Source organism: Pelecanus crispus, chromosome 1, assembly GCF_030463565.1.
Source record: "Pelecanus crispus isolate bPelCri1 chromosome 1, bPelCri1.pri, whole genome shotgun sequence".
Lineage (NCBI taxonomy): Eukaryota > Metazoa > Chordata > Aves > Pelecaniformes > Pelecanidae > Pelecanus > Pelecanus crispus.
The window spans coordinates 11,744,437-11,761,313 of NC_134643.1; the positions used below are offsets into that span (position 1 = coordinate 11,744,437).

The 16,877-nt window shown below is 35.9% G+C and overlaps 1 protein-coding gene across 6 annotated transcripts in view; it reads left to right on the plus strand.

Moving 5' to 3' along the window:
- CACNA2D1 (calcium voltage-gated channel auxiliary subunit alpha2delta 1) overlaps positions 1-16,877 on the plus strand; it is a 451,440-nt gene that overhangs the window by 256,599 nt on the left and 177,964 nt on the right. For all 6 annotated transcript variants that reach the window (XM_075713027.1, XM_075713021.1, XM_075712994.1 and 3 more), the window contains exon 6: positions 7,580-7,709. In XM_075713027.1, the coding sequence (XP_075569142.1) occupies positions 7,580-7,709 (130 nt within the window). The remainder of the gene's footprint in view (positions 1-7,579; positions 7,710-16,877) is intronic.

The window sequence follows — 16,877 nt, forward strand, 5'->3', positions numbered from 1 at the left end:
AAAATATTTTGTCAGTTTTAGGAAAGACAAGCGGTTTGCATAGGTCTTTAAAATGAATTACATTAATTGCTAATATGCTTAGATGACTTCAGGTTTTCAGCCTGATCTTCAACTAGATCAAGTTGCTCAGAGCCCCGTCCAACCTGACCTTGAATGTTTCCAGGGATGGGGCATCTACTACCTCTCTGGGTAACCTGTGCCAGTGTTTCACCACCGTCCCTGTAAAAAATTGCTTCCTTATATCTAGTCTAAATCTACCCTCTTTTAGTTTAAAACCATTACATCTTGTCCTATTGCTAAAGTCCCTACTAAAAAGTCTGTCCCCAGACTTCCAAGTCCTTACATTTGATAAATGAATCCTTGATGTAATTCATTTATTTGTGAAACCAAGCTCATGATGCAGTGACTTTTGTGAATAGGTTGGGATACAAAGAAAACCAAAATACTGTTACATTTTGGATATATAATAATTTTGTGGGTATCTAAAAGTTCTGATCAGAAGCTGTGAGCCATGATGGTCAGATGAATGCATAGAGTGGGTTTTGAACAATCCATAAAAAATAATTTAGGTGTGCATACAGTAGACAGGCACAAGCCTGTAAGTAGATGTATAGAAATGAATATCAACAGAAGATAGATTGCATTCAGAAAAATGGCTTAAGAGGCAAATAAATGTTTTCTAATTAATTTAATTCTATAGTCAATACATACTAAGGTTATTCAGTTGGCAGAATGCTGAAAATAAAATGACTGCTATAAAAGAAATCCTTTTTTTTTAAATGTAAATACTCAATCCAGAGTTCCATTCATTTTCTTCCTGACATCCAGTAACCAGCTGATACATTAGAAGCATATGGAAACACTAAAGGCACTGAAAAAAACTCATATATATTTTAAATAAATGGTCCTTGAGCATGACACACTGACAGTTGCAAATAGAAAACTATTTGCCTATGTCTGAAGGTACCCAGACCCTATATATATATATTCTTATGTTCATATATATGAATATGTATATATAATCTTATATTTAACACCTCTCTGTTGTCTTAACAGATACAGTAAGAATATTTAAGTTCTGAGCCAATTATTTTCTTATTTTATTTATAACTCTTTTGGTTGAGTTTTGTCCCTAAGAGTAGACAGAAGGATGTCACTTTATTTAAAATCTTAGTGTAGCTGAACGAAGACCACAGTCCCCCACCGACACACAAACAAAAATTAAGTAAACTGTTTGCAGTTTGCAGTGTCACAACCACCTAAACACACTTGGCAGTTTTCCCGCAGCCGGAAAATCACATCCATCAAAAAGGAAATTAAAAAAAAAAAGTTGTCAGAAGGCAATGCACTCATGACATTATCTAAAATGCTATGAAAGTGCTGTGGCTATTAGAAATGCATTCTATCTGCCTCTTCAAAATTAACTTCCCTGTCTTGTCCTTAGAAGAGCTGTTCCCATCCTTTGCTTGCTGCAGGCATATTGCTGAGCCATGTGCTTCAGGCGACATCTCATTTTACTCTCCCCATCAGGTTCAGCTGTAAGTTTTTAATGGGGCCACAAGCAGCATTGGAGGAGCTGTGTATGTAGTTCTACCGGATTACTTTCCTCAGGGAGGAAAAAAACCCAACAAAACAGCAAAACTGATTTTGAGTAAGGAACTGAGCATAGGAAAAATTCTATTCTTATTTTGTATGTGTTAGCATTCGTTTGTACAGAGTAGGTCTGGCAGTGGACTAAAAGAAGCATAGACAGTGAGACTCAGTTGTTTAAAATTTTACATTTAGAAATTTCAACAGATATTCAGAAATTGAAAAGGGGAAGAAACTTAGAGATGAAAATACAAAACTTTTCGAAATCTGCAAGGAAAAACAGAAAGGGATGACAGAGCAAGAATTCCAATGTCCCTAAACCCATAACAATTCTAATTCCATATCCACATTCATTCTCTACAATGACATTGATGGGGACAGCGAGGTTTTATGCAAAACACCGTCCCTAGATATTAGGGCCATGGAAGATACTACCAACCAATTCTTTTCTATTTTACATAAGTATGAAAGCAGGCAGGTGCCATAATTTCTTGCTCGATATTGGTTCAGGAATTAAAAAAAAAAAAAAGAAATCTACCTTTTATTCTTTTGTCCCAATGCTAAATCTGTTCTAATCATCTAAGCAACTTCTCCATTGTTCCTGAAAACAGTCTGCCTCCAGAAAACAACTGAAGATTGTTTCAGTTTGGTTGTGGTTTTTTGTGTGTTTCATTGATGGTATTTTTTTAATTAATATCAGTTTTCTGATATTCAGTTTTCGACAGCTACAGGAAGCAAAAACCAGTAAGTTTTAGATCTGTTGAAAAAATATTTCTCATTTCTACAGTAACCAGTGCTTTTCACCTAAATGAAAATTTACTAATAGAGATAGACAATCCACTCATCTTCCTATAGCTACGATGATGAAAAGTAACTGAATGCTGTGGAGAGGATCAGGATAAGTTTGGCTGCAATGAAATGGGCAGCTAAACTGTGTCAGAGTTTCTTGAAATGACCTTGTTTCATTTTGTTTTAATGGTGTTTGCTTTTCTATACGCATCTCAGTGATACTTCTTGGCATGAAGTTTCCAGTTACTTTATGTACATATATTAGTTTATGTTCACAAAGCCCTTGAGAGAGAAGTTGCATTATTTCTGCTATATATTTGGCTTACAAAAACCAGAAAGTAACCTCCAGTTTATTTTAGATCATGGAAAAAGTGATTTAGCCAAGATCACAAAGAATAGCAACAGAAGAATCCACTTTACCTGAATTTCAGCTGCTATATCAATTTCCCTTTATTCTGATGGTGAAAGGTAGATACATGAAAAAAATATTTTGTTTATTTTTTTAAAACAGCCTTAAAATGGCACAAATGTGAACTGAAAAGAGAAATGGATTTTATCTGCCTCACAAGGCAAGGAGAGATTGGTTTGGAGATTCACTGCAGAGAAATGAGTGAGTTATTTTGCTGACTGTCAGTGGTAGGTAACAATGTAATTTAATAAGTGAAGGCCAGGTTTGAATAGTTAGAAAATTAATGTTCAGCCACTATCTCCTGTGGGATTTTCCGGTGCCAGTATTGATTGCATTTCAGCTCTTGACTTGCGAGAGAAATTGGTTGGAGTTGGATTTTAATTATATTCACATGCTGGATTACTTTCCTTCAAAATATGTGTTTTGCTACTTGCCTGAAAACAAAGTTTAACTGGGTACTAAAACTGTACCAACCAATGCCACAATCTGTCAGGCTTTTGCTACAAATACCAGACTAAAATAATTTATAACATTGAGGTTTTCCTTTTTAATCTTTCCTTTTTTTTTTTTTTTTTCTAATTTATATGTAGGTTACTTGTAATTCATAAATTTTGCAAATGAAAACTAAATAGTTTTTACTTTACATAGGAGGATCCACTCCAAGCATTGGATGTGTAAGGCCTGGCACAGCGTTAGTCTTGATGGTCAGGAGGTAGTGGCCCAAGTGAGTGCAATACTAATTTGCCTTTAGTGCTTCTGATACTTGCCTGTTGCATGCAGAACTAGCACAGATGCCTTTAGATTTAATAGCAAAATTAATCCTGTGTGAAGGAAACTACAGAACTTTTAAAGGATTTTGTCATTTGGTGTCTCTGGGTTTTGGGGGACAGATAGATGCATTGTTTCAATATGGGAGTTGCACATCACAGAATACTCCCAGGAAAAATCAACAGTTGGGATGCAAAAGCTTCTAGGTTATTTTATGTAGTTCTGATAGATCCATTGCACTCCATCAAGGCCACAGAGGTAGATATAAAATACAGTTCAGCTGGAGCAGATGAATCAATTAAATTGAGAAAAACATACTTGAAGAGTTTTTAGATTCAATTTTTGGTTTTGGTATCATGGAATATTGGTAGGAAAAATAACAGATCCAGTCTTTATCACAGTAAATTTTTTTTTTGGAGGGGTCTAGGTGTGTATTGTGTTAGAAATGTGGACTTTCTTTTTGAAAGTTTAGGGCATTCAGGTGTATTATTTAAAACCTTTCCGTTTCAACAAAGTTTAATCAAATTTTGGCAGTAGGCTTGAAGCTTCTTCCATAGCACATGAGTGATGGGAGAGGCTGAAAGCTAGTATCTATCACTTGGAATGAAACTGAAATACCAAGCAGAAGAAACATGATAATTTTATGTTCAGATGCTTCAGGAATATCAATCAAAAATCTAAATACACTGTAATATGAAAACTTCTGTGCAAGACCTGCTAGGTTGGACCTTATGGTTTACACTCTTTCTCTTTCACCTCCGCCCCCACCCCCCCCACACCCCCAAATATTTCTTGTGGAAATTTAGTTGGAAGAAATCTTATGACACCCATTCATTCTGGTGTTTTATTGAAATAATGAGGCTTCATGGTCCCCAATTCTTTTCTGAAGTGTCCTGTGAGAGCATCAAGAGTTTGTAGTCATTGGTACTAATTTCAGAAATAAGACCGTTAGGGTTTTTTTCAATCAAATGGCTTTCAGGCAGGAGAGAAATTTTCTCACATGAACAATTGATTGTTGAGATTGAATTTATGGAATTAGACAAACTCATTATTTTGAGCAGCATGAAGCCAAAAGATAACTTGTGAAAAGAACTCCAGAATTTGCTTAATGTATAGCATTCCAGTTTGGGGGCGGGGGGGGGGGGGGCTAAAATCCTGTGTGATAATGTAGAAGAAAAGACCCCATCAAAAACCTATGTAAAAATTGACCCAAATTACTTTGTCTGAAGCTGTCATAATACTGCGCATTTCGAATCATAAAACGCATAAACTGTTACTGATCCTGGCTCCAGTTTGCACACTTCAAAGTAAGTTATAATGGTTTGTGGAGGGTTGACCTTGGCTGGCCACCAGGTGCCCACCAAGCTGCTCTTTCACTCCCCCCTCTATCACTCCCACTCCCCAGCAGGACAGCGGGGAGAAAATAAGATGACAAAAAATTCATGGGTTGAGATAAAGGCAGTTTAATAAAGAAAAGCAAAGGCCATACACAGAAGCAAAGGAAAACAAAAAGATTTATTCTCTACTTCCCATCAGCAGGCGATGTCCAGTCACTTCCTGGGAAGCAGGGGCTCAGTACACGTAGTGATTGCTCCAGAAGACAAATGCCTTCATAACAAATGTCCCCCTCCCCTCCTTCTTTCTTTTAGCTTTTATTGCTGAGCACAACGTCATATGACATAGAATATCTCAGCTGTCCTGGCTGTGGCCCCTCCCAAGATCTTGCCTGCCCCCAGCCTACTGGCCTTTGGAGGAGGGGTTTGGAGAGACAGCCTTGGTGCTGTGCAAGCACTGCTCAGCAGCAGCCAAAACACTGGTGTTATCAACACCTTTCCAGCTACCAATACAAAACACAGCACCATGAGGGCTGCAGTGGGGAAAATTAACTCCATCCCAGACAGACCCAATACATGGTTTTACTTTCTGGTAGATTTGAGAGAGTGGCATACTCGATCAAAACATTCAGGCTACATTGTACAAGTGCTTTCTGCTTTTCCAATCCACATTCCAAAACTAAAGCATTACTGTCTTAGAAGCATCTAAATGCAAAATTATGATATTCAGAAGTCCTCTGGCAACATCCATACCAGCAGGTCATTGTGTCCACCAGAACTATTAATGAAAATAATACCACACACATGAAACTAAAAGGCACCATGTGGTGTTCCAAGGACTAGAATGTTTTTAGGTAATTTACACATTTTATCATTTTAGATTATTTAATGCTATGATATACCTGGACTTTACCTGGTAATAGTTTTGCTAAAGAAAAAAGAGCATCCCTTACTTTGAGTATTAGGAGTTATGCTTTCCTTTCTGTCTCAGCCACCAGAGTGGGATTAAGTACTAAGGAACAAGTTTAACTTCTTGGCATAAGATATAGTAGCTATGCTGCATAAAAGTAGTCAAAATTAGTATCCACCTTCTTTTCTTCCAGAAGTTTAATAGACTTGTATTGTGACATTCATCTCACCTCATTCTAGCCAGCTGTGATGCAGACTTCTCCATCTAGGCAAATTGCCCTAGGGCTACCTTTATAGTCAATGGAAAGGAGGCGGCACTTCTAAGGCATGATTCATGTCATGGGAAAATAGGTGTCTAATTTTGATGAGATGAATTGCACTCTAGAAATGCCCATTTCTCTTCATTGACTACGAAGGCAGCCTGGGGTGATGAGCTCAAAACTGCCATGTTGTTGAACTCAGTGGACGTCAGTGGTTAGATGAGTTCTGCCCTTTGTGTTTCCAAAGGAAACCACCTCTTTGAAAGCCATCTGAGACTGCTGCTTGCTTCAGGCAACATTTGAACCTATATTTAGGATAACATTTGTCCGTAACCCTGTGCTGAAGTAGATGAGGAAACATATGCAGTTTAATTAGTTTACTTTGTGGGTAAGTTAAAATTTAGCTGTCTGTACTTTGATACGGGATAATGCACACAGTGGTAGTATATAAAGAATAGGCTCAGCACACGCATGCCTCACTGACCTGACAGGTGCTTCTTTGTCAGCACAATTTTTCAAGCATAACACGTTTTCAAAAACTGATGACTTTGTAGTACTAAAAATATCCTTATAATTGCTTACAATTGCTGGCCTGAGTTATCATTTGGTATCATAGTTGATTCATCATTGATTTAAGTGGCAGCCTACTCGTGCCACGGGGCCTCCTGTTCCAGCTGCAGCTGAGCCAGGTGAAGACATTGCAACCTGCCCTTTGGTCTGCGCTACCTGCTTGGTTTCCACGTTTCATGCAATTTTTGTAGCTGAGTCAGAAAAAACCTCTGCTTTTCAAAATTTTTAAAAACTAGTCCAACTGACTGAGTGAATTGGAAAGAATCAAGAAGCTGAGGTGCAGACAGGCGAGAGAGGATGGGGACCCAAGGCAGGCAGGTGGTAGTGAGCACCTGCAGTGTGTGGGAACCTTTCCACCCAGGCAGCTGTAGCCAGGAGAGTACATGAGATTTCATTGAGACTTATTATTAAATAAACCCAATGAACAAAACCTGTGTCAATCAGAAGTTCCAAGATGGCTTGCTTTCCTTTCTTTCTCTGGATGTACACCGTTTGTCGAAAATCTATTTATAAAACATATATTACTGGTATCATTTTAAGCTTTGTGATTTACTATATCATCTACAGAAGGAAAAAATGAGATATACAGTATTTATATTTAAGATTTGGTACCTCTTATTACATGTAATAATTTGTAAAGTATTTGCCTTGCATTATGGGTTTGAAAATTCCATGCCCTTATTAAGTTTAGGTGTGTAAGGTGTTAGGCTCTCACTTTCCTTTTGCACCTCTTCATTTTACTGAGTTGCCTTGCGTGTGTCATAATTCAAAATAAAGTATACACAAATATTTCTGGACCTGCAGAAAAAAGTGCACAATTACACAAATGCAAAGTGTTAGCTGAGAAAGAAGGGCTGTGAGTCTGTTATGTAAAAAGAGGCAAATGTGAATGGAAATGTTTTTAGCATACTTTGTAATATTTTGCCCTTTACATGTCTTTCTTTAAAAAGCCTGAAAAGAATGACACTGAATCTGGCAGCCAGAGAATCAGACCAGTATTTGAAGAAGATCCTGTTTTCCGACGGCAAACATCTTACCAACATGCAGCAGTCCACATACCAACAGATATTTATGAAGGCTGTAAGTAGCATGTGAACAAAGTGATTTTATTTTATTATTAAGCTTATTATATGTGTCCCATTCTTAAAAATAAATAATCTCCAAACACAGTTTTCATCTCCAGTTTTAGTACAGATTTGCTGATATTGTCTTTTTTTGTTCTTTCAGTAGTACTTCAGATATGTGCTCTATTAGGCATATGATTCATCTTATGAATTAGTAGGAACCATAGTTAAAAAGATCCATTAGGATTGGATCTGAGTTTCAGAAATGGAACCGGAGGTGAAACAAAACTCTTACATATTCTAATTTTCTTATCCATTCTTTCTCTATGCTGTGTTCTCGTCTAATACAAACAATTCTTGACAGCTCCTCTTTACATGGTTTTGGCCTGAGGCAGAGATGAGTACTGAAAACATTTCTGAGTATCCCCAAAGCATATACAGTTCAGGCAAATAACATGCTGTGTGAGATTGTAGTGCTTATATTGCATGCAGTGCAGTTCCAGAATTGCAGTAACAAACTGCAGCAGAAAATTTAAATAAATTCTTTCTAAACTATGTGAAAAATAATATATATATCTCTGCATATACTGCTGAGGATTCTTTAATTGTATTTCAAAATTAAGTATTTAAGTTATCTTTCAAGATGAAAATAACTTCGTTTTCTGTGCTCATCATCAAGAAAAAATCATTATCCAATAAAAAGGCATTTCAGCATTCAAAATGGCTGCATATTTTTTTAAAAAGGGGCAGAAAAATGAAATAGGATCCATATTTTTAAGGGTTTTTTTAATTTAAGGTCCTAATTTCAAGTATGCAGTCTTTCTCCTCTTTCAAAATCTCATCAAGAGGAAAGGGACCCTAATGTGACCTGAGCTCTTTAAAATTCATGGCCACGGTTTCGTGTGGCTTATATAAATGACACAGGGATGAAAATGGAAATGTCAGTATGATGGGGAAAGACGCATAGTAGCTTGTATTCTTACATAGTGTGCTTGACTGACAGACCTAGAGGATTATTCTGGGATTCTGGCTTTAATAAGTGGTAAAGTGCACCTTAATTGCAGGATTACAGGGAAGAGACAGGCCATTTCCTTCGCTTTTGTTTGAAGAGTATCGATACTTCACTGTTAACATGTTATAAAAACTTGCCTCCAGTCATTAGGATATTTGTAAAGACCATGTGAACTTTAATATAAGATTGTCATCATAACAGTATGTAAAATGTTTTGTTGTGTTGAATTTAACATTTTAGATGGCATTCCTAAGGACACTTATACATGCTAGCTAATATTACTGTACAGCCTGTTAACCTAAAAATGAAGACAGGCTATGACTTCAGTAGAAAAGGTACAACTTTTGTATCTAATAAAATGACAATAACAGACAGAAATGTACATTTTTGAGAGAGGTAACTGCATGTGCAACATGTATTGTTCATGAGAAATTCATGATTCTTTGGGTCTAGCTATCATATTAATTACCAGAGATGTGGAAGCCTAGAAAATTACAGGGAAGACTTTAATTCTGCATCAGTAAAATCCTCTTGGGTAGCTGGGTAACTTTTGGTTACAGATGGTGTTTTCAGAGATAACAGCTTGCGAATACCTAAAAATCACAGATTTCATATCAGTAAACACAAAATCATCACCAAGTTTATTTTGCAGTAACAAGGTTCATGTGTTGTCTGAAACACAGTGAGCAACTGGAAGGTAGTCATTCACCAACAGATTTCCAAAACTAGAGTTTAATTTTGTTTTCACGAGCAATATTATCTGCAAGCAAGTTTTATAACCTTAGAAAGAGTGATAATGGATCTTGAACACTGTTGTCATTTTTCTTCGTGTTCACATGAGCTAAACTGTCATATCTTGGTAGAGGTTTCAGTGCCCACTACAGTAGGGAACAGTTGTACACTTTGAAAACAGTTTGCAATAAATCTGTAATTCCTTGACTACATCACAGTCTGCTAGTGAACATTTACAAAACAGATTTTACAACAAATCCTTCTGAGAAACAGTGGATGAGACACAGTTTACAACTTTTTATTGCTTGGAAGCCAATTTTGTCAGACTGAATTACATGTTGGAATCAGGATTTCGTTCCCCTCCCCCGCTTATTGTACATGTTTTGTAGGATGCCAAGAGAAACAAAGAATTGGTCTTTGGATCTCACAGAACAGGTTTCAATGAGTACTTATTTGACTTGCCTACTCTTCCTTAAGACTGGTTTTCACTTCTATTGCCTCTTAAAGTAGCAGGTTGTTGTTTGTAGGGGAGAGGGGCAATTACAGTTAGAGCCGTGCATGTTCCTACATCTGAATTTTCACTTGGTTCTGTTGATCATGCTTTGTCATGTTAATTATATTTTTCCTGTATGAAGCTGGGAATTTGAGAATCACTGACTCTTAAGCAATATGTTATCCATGGCAATCTTTCTTCCCTATTCAGGTTTCATTTTTATTGCAGTTATTAGTTACCATTTTTAAAATATGAATCAAATATTGAATTTCTGTCATATGGAATTCTGAACGTGTGGATCCATCCTCCATTTAGCCCTTTGAAACTGGCAAACCGGTTTAGCCAGTAACTCTCTAATGGTGTGCCACCCATTTAAACTTGACAAAATAGTATATGATATAAAATATTCTTTGGCTTCCTACACATGGAGTGTTTTGCTTATTTTGAAATACAGCAATGAACTACTTGTGAAGTAGTCCTCTTTATTTCACCATAGAAATATGTGACAAATCATTACAAAATACCCATTCACCACATCCAGGTTATTACTTTGTGGTTTATTTGATTGCAGAAAGAAATATTATGGAAGTTATTTTTGCTTTCTCTCCTCTGTATCTGGTGCCAAAACCTTAGTAGAGACAGGGAAAAGTCTAGGGAGTTAATTTATTTGCCTGTTTCTGAGGATTACAGTCCCACTGCAGGAGATGGCAATCCCAATAAAATAGACCCAAATAAGGCTTTTAATTCAGTAATTTTCAAGAGTCCCATTTAGGTTTTGAAATAAAATCAATCTGCTGCTGAAAACAGAACAGACCCTCGGGTTGTCTTTCTACCACATGCACTGGGAATTAGTTATGCATCTCCTAGTAGTAATAACAGAAGTCTTATTTCTAAATCCCTGTTAAATCTGTACCCTGCTTATCCCTAAGCAGAATATGGGAAGTGCAGGCCAGAAGTAAGAGGAAATCCTCAGCACAAGGCAAGTGAGGTTAATCTGCCTAGTGGATACCACCACTCATTGCCCTTACTGTCTCAGATGCATAATGCACCATCTGCTACAACGGTTGCTCCAGATGTAAGTCTGTACTGGTGTTACAGTTTTAGGAAAGGTGTTAGGCAAAGCACACAAACAAGGATTGCTTTTTTTGTGTGTGCTTACTCTTGCTTTACTTCCTCTAAATCAGGAATTGAAATACTGCTTCCACATGTCACTGCCTGATTAGCATTGAAGGCTTGATTAAAGTGTCAGGGTGACAGTAATGTGTCTTGAACATGATGACATCACTTTGAATATGTTTGGACAGCTACCAGCAAGAAAAAAAGGCTTCCCCTGCTTCAGAACCCGTTAAACCAGTCATAATTAGAGTTACAATTAATTGATGGTTCTTACAGCTTACTAATCATAAAATATACATACTGTTTGTGCCTACCCTCCTTTTATTGGGATGGCAGTCAAAATTTTGGTGCTCAGTAAAATATTCTAAGATGTATATTATTTTTTGATAGCAAGTTTGGTAGTGGACATAATTTTTACCTTTGTTCTAGTGCATCATATATGTAAGCATTCAGTTAATGATAAAGCATTTTGACATAATAGTGCTTAGTACTGGGGGCAGTCAAAACTTTTAGGAATAACTTGAAAAATTCTGGCTTGATGCTACAGTGATTTTCATCTTGACTGGAATATTATCTCTTTGACTGGAATTTTTGTACTACTGAACAATTTCTGTGTATCTTGGGTATTTCAGGCTTTGAGCTTGAAAGGAAGAAATATTCTTTGGGAAGAAACTTAGAAATGCTGAGAAATGAAACCATGGAGGAAAGAATATTCCCCCTAAAACAAACAAACAAACAAACAAAAACTCCCAAGAAAAATCCCAACTCCAAAAAAGTAGGAAAAAGTGCATTGTCATTTATTCATGGAAGGTCTTATGTGTGGACAATAAGTAAGATTTATTTGGGAATCAAGACATTAATAAAATGTTGTGTAAATTTTTTGGCATGCTACATTCAGCATTCCTTAAATGACTAAAGGAGCAATAAAACTTTTTTATGCTTTTTTGTATTTAGTTTAAACAGCAATAATAGACAGGCAGGACAGTTTTATTAATTAAACTGCTTGATTTGAAATATGTTAAGATTAATGCTGTTGATATATTTTGGTTATAGCTGAGAAACTGAAGCTATTCAGAACTATTTTTCCTATGGTTTCTTCTAAGGGATAAATGAATAGTATTGTTTTACTACAGCTGGGCTTGAAAAATTACTGTTTCAAGTCTCTGATTGTGTGTGTGTGTGTGTATGTATGTTCACACCTTAAAATTTGGAAATAGAAGTTGGATTATATCATTATGTAAGTCTTGTGCAGATGGCATGTGAGATCACTGTTTGTTCTAATTATTTTGGTTTTATATTTTCAATTATTTTAATCAGTGAGTTATTTGTGAAAACCTGTAATGAGTGAAGTGGACTTTAAATGAATTTTCAGTGTCAGCCTGTTTTAAATACATACACTATGGCTTGGGGTAAGTATAAAAAAAATATTCGTCGCAGCTAAGTCCCTAAGTACTGCCTGGCTGGTTCAATATTAAACCTGGAAGGAAAATACTGATGCAGAAGCTTAAGCAAAGAACTCTAGGGTCAGTATTGGTTTTTATGTTCTGACAATTATGACTTTTTTTCCCCCTAAAGTAGCTTATCACAGCTCCCTGCAGGAAAATCTTTTTAAATAAGCAGGAAAAAAAAAAAAACCCAAAACATTTCTAACTTCATGAAAAATCTTGTTTCTCTCAGAATTCAGAAGGTCAAAAAACTTGAACATCCTCCTCATCATGAGGAGGTACTTGCATTTTGGCACTTTCATTACATTAATTTTATTGGATAGTCTTAGCATATTTACCTGGCATCAAGTTTATCATGCCTTCTGTCTTAAATTATCAAAATTTAAGATAATAAGGTAGGATAAAGAAGGATGGTTGGGTGACCAAGCTTAATTTATTCCTTCTTAAAAGACTGAGTTTTGTCAAAAGAAACTAATCCTGTATACCAGTTTTAGATAGCAAAAGCCAATAAAAATTACCATGCATAGAGTGTTTTTCCATCGCTCTAGGTTCTTTTGGAAGATTCCTGGACTCTTACAGATGGACACAGTGGTGCAAGCTAAAGCCAAGAAATTGTGCCACTACGCTGTCTTTTTTTGCTGAAACAAGCTTTTGATGGAAGTACATTTGTTAGAACAACTCTGCATAGATAAGGGATAGAACATTGTGATATCTCTGTAGCGTATGTGTCTGCTCACTTTTCTGCTGAAGCTGATACCTGAGGGGTGTGAGAGCTGTGAAACCAGAGAACTGAAAAGGCAGGACCGTGTCTCCAATTTAGTCATTTATGTGAGAGACTTTGATTCTCATTCCCGTCCCATAAACTGTTGTGATGTTAATATATCAGGTGATTATTGAGGAGACAAAAATAGAAATCATCTATAGAGTAAGAACTGAAACCCAGTCTGGTCCTTCCTGGAGATATCCTGAGTGTTCTAGATGCCCTCTAACAATGATATTGCAGGTATTACTTCCTTTTTTTCCTGTAAATCTGATTTATTTAAAAACTGTAGTATGAGGGGTTATTTGCTTGAATTGTGAATCTTTCTATGAGTTACTTCATGCCCTGGCACAGACCTGAAAATGTGAGTCTGAAGAGTCATAGGTTGTGCTGGATCTTCAACACTGGATCTATAGATCAGGATGTGTATTTTGGAGGTCTCAGCTGTGCGGACAGAGATAATAATCTGCCTGTTATGTTTGGGGTTTTATGATACAGACACCAAGGACAGAATTGGTTAGGTACATGTTATTTTGAAGGTACCAGCTGTAGTAAGGAATTATCAATGTAGATTTAAATCAATCTGTCTAATAATGATGCAGCACAGAAATGTTATAATACCATATTCTAGGTCTGAATATTTGTCAATATGTTTTGGTCTGGAAAGTTTATCCAAGACTAACTGATTATTAAATATAACTTAATCATAGAACCATAGAATCGTTTAGGTTGGAAAAGACCTTTAAGATCATCCAGTCCAACCATTAACCTAACATTACCAAGTCCACACTAAACCAATTAAGAGTAGACTAGACTAAACCATGTCCCAAAGTGTCACGTTCTTAAGCTTCTTAATGGGAAAATAGTGGTAAATGTAAAATAAAATGTACTTTTGTTATAATTCTAGGTACTCTTCCAGATCTGGGTTGTCTTACCTTAAACATTTCAAATAAATTTTTCAAATGTTTCTGTAAAATAATAATGAAAAAAGTACTTCAGAAGTAAATTTAGAACCTTAATGTCATAGACTTTCATTGAGATGTAATTTTCTAAACACTAATTTCTACTGAAAGTGGGTCTTTTAAAATATTCTACCTCTAAACATAGGTAAGTTTACTTGAAATTAATCTAGAGTTAGCCATTTAAAAACAACTTATGACTGATTTAATTCTTATTTGGTATATTTTAGTGTGGGAGGTGACTGAAAGATAGCTTTATGAAATTGTTGACACCTCTTAACAGTCAACATGTTTCCTGGATGTTAATTTATTTATTTAAATTTTTTTTAAAAAAAAACAGGTTCTTATTTAGAAGCATCAGGGGAAAATTACATAACATAGGAGTTTGCACCTAAAACATTTGGGATAACATTTGACTTCTACTAGTTTTTGTTATTTGCCTGAAGTTGGAAATAACAGATGTTAAGTTTTACTTTTCTACCTTCTATTTTGTGTTAAGAGTTTTCTCAGCTATGGCTTCAAGTACTTCTGCACCATAGAGGTATATTTTAAATATTTTAAATCAGATCAGATCATTTAACTTGGAGAAATAAAATATAAAATTCCAGCAGAGACACCACTTACAATTCACTAGCAATTCATGAAGGGGTGTTTTCTTTTTCATAATGAAGCCTTTTATCCTATAAAGCCACTTGTTACAGGGATGCCACGAAGTTGCAGGGTAGACTTTATGATCCTTTTGAAAGAAGTTATCTTTATAACTAGTGGTAGTGCTTTTCTTTGACCAGTTGTTATTTTTACTTCCAAATGGTTTTATTTTACTATGGATCTAATTTTGGTGGAAAAAATATATTTTTATTTCCATCTCCAACTTTCTTTTATGGAGTAAGCATATTAACACTGCATGTAGGTCTCTGTGCCTACATGCAAACATTCTAGTTTTCGCTGATTCAGTTTCAATCATGTTTCCAGAGAACCCCAAACTTCATGGTTACCATCTGTACTTCAGTGGAGAAATGCTCTGAATAGTTCTGTCTCTTGATCAGCTAGGTTCCTATTTTTCAGCTGCAGAAATTTACCTTCTGATTGATATCTTTAAAATCTTTTCTTTTCACCCTTCTTTCCCTTTATTGAATAAACCAGAAGTATTTAAAGAGATATTTAACCAGGGGGAAAAAAAAAAAAAACACAACAACAAAACCGTCTTGCTAAAACATAACCCGTCAGGATGCTTTATGGGCACAGAATTCCCCCAAATTCCACAAAACCAAATCACATTTCAGTATGTTAACTTTTATTTCTATTTAAATGCAAGAAAATATATGAAGAAAGAAAATTTTTATTCCATTAAAATCAGGAAATGGTTAATTTCCTTCTTTTCTTTTTTGTTTTGTTTGCGCTTTTTTCAAAAAGAAGCAAACTAAAAAAATTTTGAATTTGGGTTTTCAATAAAACAACATGGGCCTTAGCCATAGCCCTAACAGGTTGCTGTGGGTTTTTTTCAGTGATCCCTTTGAGAACCGTCAACTACCAAGCTTCCTATATTATGTCATTCCTGTTCTTTAAACTAGAAGTTCATCTGTGTGGGTCTCTGACATGATACAGTCTTTGTAAATACACAAAGGGTATGATCTACTACTTGGTTAATGTTTTTAATATCATGATGAGATGTGAAAAGCCATACCAGAAGCCAAACCCATTGATAACTGGTTAAATTGGTTACTATGGTTCTGGCTTCAAAATATAGAAATCCCTACAATGAAGAGACTTTTAAGGCCTTTTGTCTCAAAGTTCTTTGGTTTTGAAAAGTCAGGGGTTTAGGCAGAAAAATGCCACAACACCATTGTGTTCCTTTTTTTTTTTTTTTTTTTTTTTTTTTTTTTTTTACTGTGTAACATTAATTTGCATAGTTTGTAAAAAATGTGTAAAAAATAATTTTCTGGTAAATTGAATTCTGATTATCATTATCATTTAGTGTGTCTGCCTTTCACTGCATATTTCTTAACCATCAAATTAAGCCAGAATTATCTTGGACATTATAGCAGGTCCTGAGATTCCAGTGTCTGTTAGGCTGCTTGACTGAGTAATAAATGTTTAAGCTGTGCATACTGCCAAAATCTATTTTGGAGGCCAGATGATTACTGCTGCTCCTCAGATCCCTTTCCATTCCTTCTACACTATTCTCTCTTATGCACAGCTTGGAACGACAATGAGTATTGAATCCTCTTGTACCAAGAGGGGAAAGTTGGCTCTACAGTAAGGTTGGCCATGTCCTTCTGCTAAAAATAGCTAATGGTGGCATCTGCATTTTGCAATACAGACTGCAAAGCGGAACACTGAATATCAGTAGATCTTTATTACTGGCCATATTAAAAAAGAGGGCAATTTTAATGAAGACCTTGAGAGACTGATAGATTCCCGTGTGTGGAATTCTCCCTATGTGAAAACTGGTGCAAGCTTCTTTACATTATAATTTTGGCTTAGCTTTGCAAAATAGGTTGATATGGGGTGTATATGTTGTCCAAGCTTTATATTGGTCCTCAAGGAAGGGAAAATGTCATCTCAATCCTTTATTCAGCTACATCACCTAAAAGCCTCTGTTGATGTGAGGGATGGCAATTTTGTTCTCAAACCTGCTCTTCAGTAAGGAGAGTTTACTGTGGCTTT